Below are 2,341 nucleotides of genomic sequence, written 5' to 3' on the forward strand. Positions count from 1 at the left end.
TGAGTCTCTAAGACTTCTCTCAGGCATGCTTTGGAGAGTACTGTATTGTGCCTGAGGAGCTTATCCATGGAAAAACTGGATTTAAGATAAATAAATTTAAACAGATTCTGACACTCCTTTTTCAGACCACTCAGATGTCTGCCTGTACTCCCTAAGGAGCAGAAGAGTCTTGCCTGTGGATGAAATCAGCAGAATCATGACCCAAATTAGGTAAAGAAGCCAGGTGAAGGCAATTGATAAGGAAATGAGATGACAAAGGATCATGATTAAACAAGGAAACACCTTTTGCATTGTCTCACAGATAATAGAAGTCTTTAAATTAGGACAAGAGGGGAGGACAAGGAAGTTGAGAGGTGGAGGTTGCTGGAAGGAGGTGAAGAGAAAGAAGTGGCACTTGAAAGATAAGGATAGCCTGGGGAATATCACGAGCCTTAATAGAAGCCTTACATTCTCCTAGGCACAACAAAAGAACAACAGCAACACTTAGTGACAGGATAGGGAAGGACAGTTAAGGGGAAAGGGTTGAAAGAAAGCAAACAGGTCTTAATGCCACTTTGAAGAGAAATGAATTAGGAATTCAGAGTGAAAGTTGTGCTCTCCATGCACTTTTGTACCTGCTATGTTGGAGACAGTAGGTGTGCCACTCACTGGAAGACACAGGGAAGTTTATAAGCTGCTCAGGAGATGAAGGGAATGAAAAATAGAAGGCTGATTAAATTAATCCAACTCTTAATCTTTTTTTTTCTTCAGAAGGAATAAGAGAATGGAGTTGACAGAAAAATGTTGTAGACCCAGAAGTGCACAATCTAAACCCAACTTGTTAGTGGCTCTACTAAGTAGTGCAGGCTATGTTAACCGTAATCCTAAAAAAGTTGTGTTAAGATTTGCGTTTATCTGTAATTTCAGTAGGTTTTTTTCCCCCCATAAGAACACAACTATGCACAAAACCTGAGATTATTTTTCATTTAAGTGGTAGAATACCACCACCACCCTACGCTGCCAAACTTGTATATTGCTGCCTTGTGCTCAGGTGAAGAAGTGTTCCTGCCGGCCCTTGGTGCTACGTAAAATTACACAAGCGGTGTATAGACAGAAACACCGAAAGCTTGGGAGTGGTTTTTCATGGCTGTTTTATGAGAATGCTCTCTCATTTATTATTCATTGGTTTTGTTTATGTAATATACCACCTGTGCACAGCAAATTTCAAACTGATGATAAAACACCTGCTGACTGAAGCTCCTGGAATAATTCAGGCAAACGTGGTAGTGAACGATGAAGCTTTGCAGACAAGGTAGTGGAAAAGACGATGTCTCTCTCCGACTGTCTGGGCTACCTTAGGGGCTACCTGGAGCCAGCTGCTCCCTTGTTTAGTTTGCAAGTTGTGCCACCAACTTATAGAATCGTTTAGGTTGGAAAAAGCCTTTAAGATTGTGTCCAACCTAGCATTGCCAGGTCTACCGCTAAACCAGATCCCTAAGCACCTCATTTACATATCTTTTAAATACCTCCAGGGATGGTGACTCAACCACTTCCCTGGGCAGCCTGTTCCAGTGCTTGACAACCCTTTGGGTGACGAAATTTTTCCTAATATCCAACCTAAAGGTCCCTTGGTGCAACTTGAGACTGTTTCTTGTTGTCTTATGGCTTGTGACATGGGAGAGGAGACCGACTCCCACCTCGCTACAACCTCCTTGCAGGTAGTTGTAGAGCATGGTAAGGTCTCCTCAGCCTCCTTTTCTCCAGGCTAAACAACCCCAGTTCTCTTAGCTGCTCCTCATAAGACTTGTTCTCAAGGCTCTTCACCAGCTTCGTTGCCTTTCTCTGGACACACTCCAGCACCTAAATGTGTAGTGAGGCACTGAAAACTGAACCCAGGACTCAAGGTGCAGCCTCACCAGTGCTGAGTACAGCCCTGCTCCTGCTGGCCGCACTATTTCTGGTATAAGCCAGGATGCTGTTGGCCTTTTTGGCCACGTGGGCACCCTGCTGGCTTGTGTTCAGCCCACTGTTGACCAACACTCCCAGGTCCTTTTCCACTCCCTTTATTCCACCCAAATCCCTACTGAAGCCTGTGTGTGGAAACCACCAGAGGGACCCTGCGCACTGTGGCATCTTAGCACACGTAAATGTTTGCTTGCGTCCAAGCCTAAACAGCAGCATCCCGCCGGATGTGGTTTCCCAAGCTTTCGCCAAAGGAATCTTACCGGTAAAGCCTGGCTTACAGCTGCAGATATAGCCCTCAGCCTTGTCGTAGCTGAAGGTGGGCGGCAGGCCGGGGAAGTGGCCGTAGCGATCTGCCCAGGAGAGCTCCACACAGAGCCCGCCGGCGAGGCAGGGGCTG

The 2,341-nt window shown here is 45.9% G+C and overlaps 1 protein-coding gene across 1 annotated transcript in view; it reads right to left on the minus strand.

Moving 5' to 3' along the window:
- Nucleotides 1–2,204: 2,204 nt before the first annotated feature.
- The window catches only part of LOC104277265 (protein crumbs homolog 1-like), a gene marked incomplete at both ends in the record, with an annotated part of 11,025 nt that continues 10,888 nt past the window's right edge, over nucleotides 2,205–2,341 (minus strand). Inside the window, one exon of the mRNA XM_009873850.1 lies at nucleotides 2,205–2,294. Coding sequence (XP_009872152.1) covers nucleotides 2,205–2,294 — 90 coding nt within the window. The remainder of the gene's footprint in view (nucleotides 2,295–2,341) is intronic.

Source organism: Apaloderma vittatum, unplaced genomic scaffold (genome assembly GCF_000703405.1).
Source record: "Apaloderma vittatum isolate BGI_N311 unplaced genomic scaffold, ASM70340v1 scaffold12507, whole genome shotgun sequence".
NCBI lineage: Eukaryota > Metazoa > Chordata > Aves > Trogoniformes > Trogonidae > Apaloderma > Apaloderma vittatum.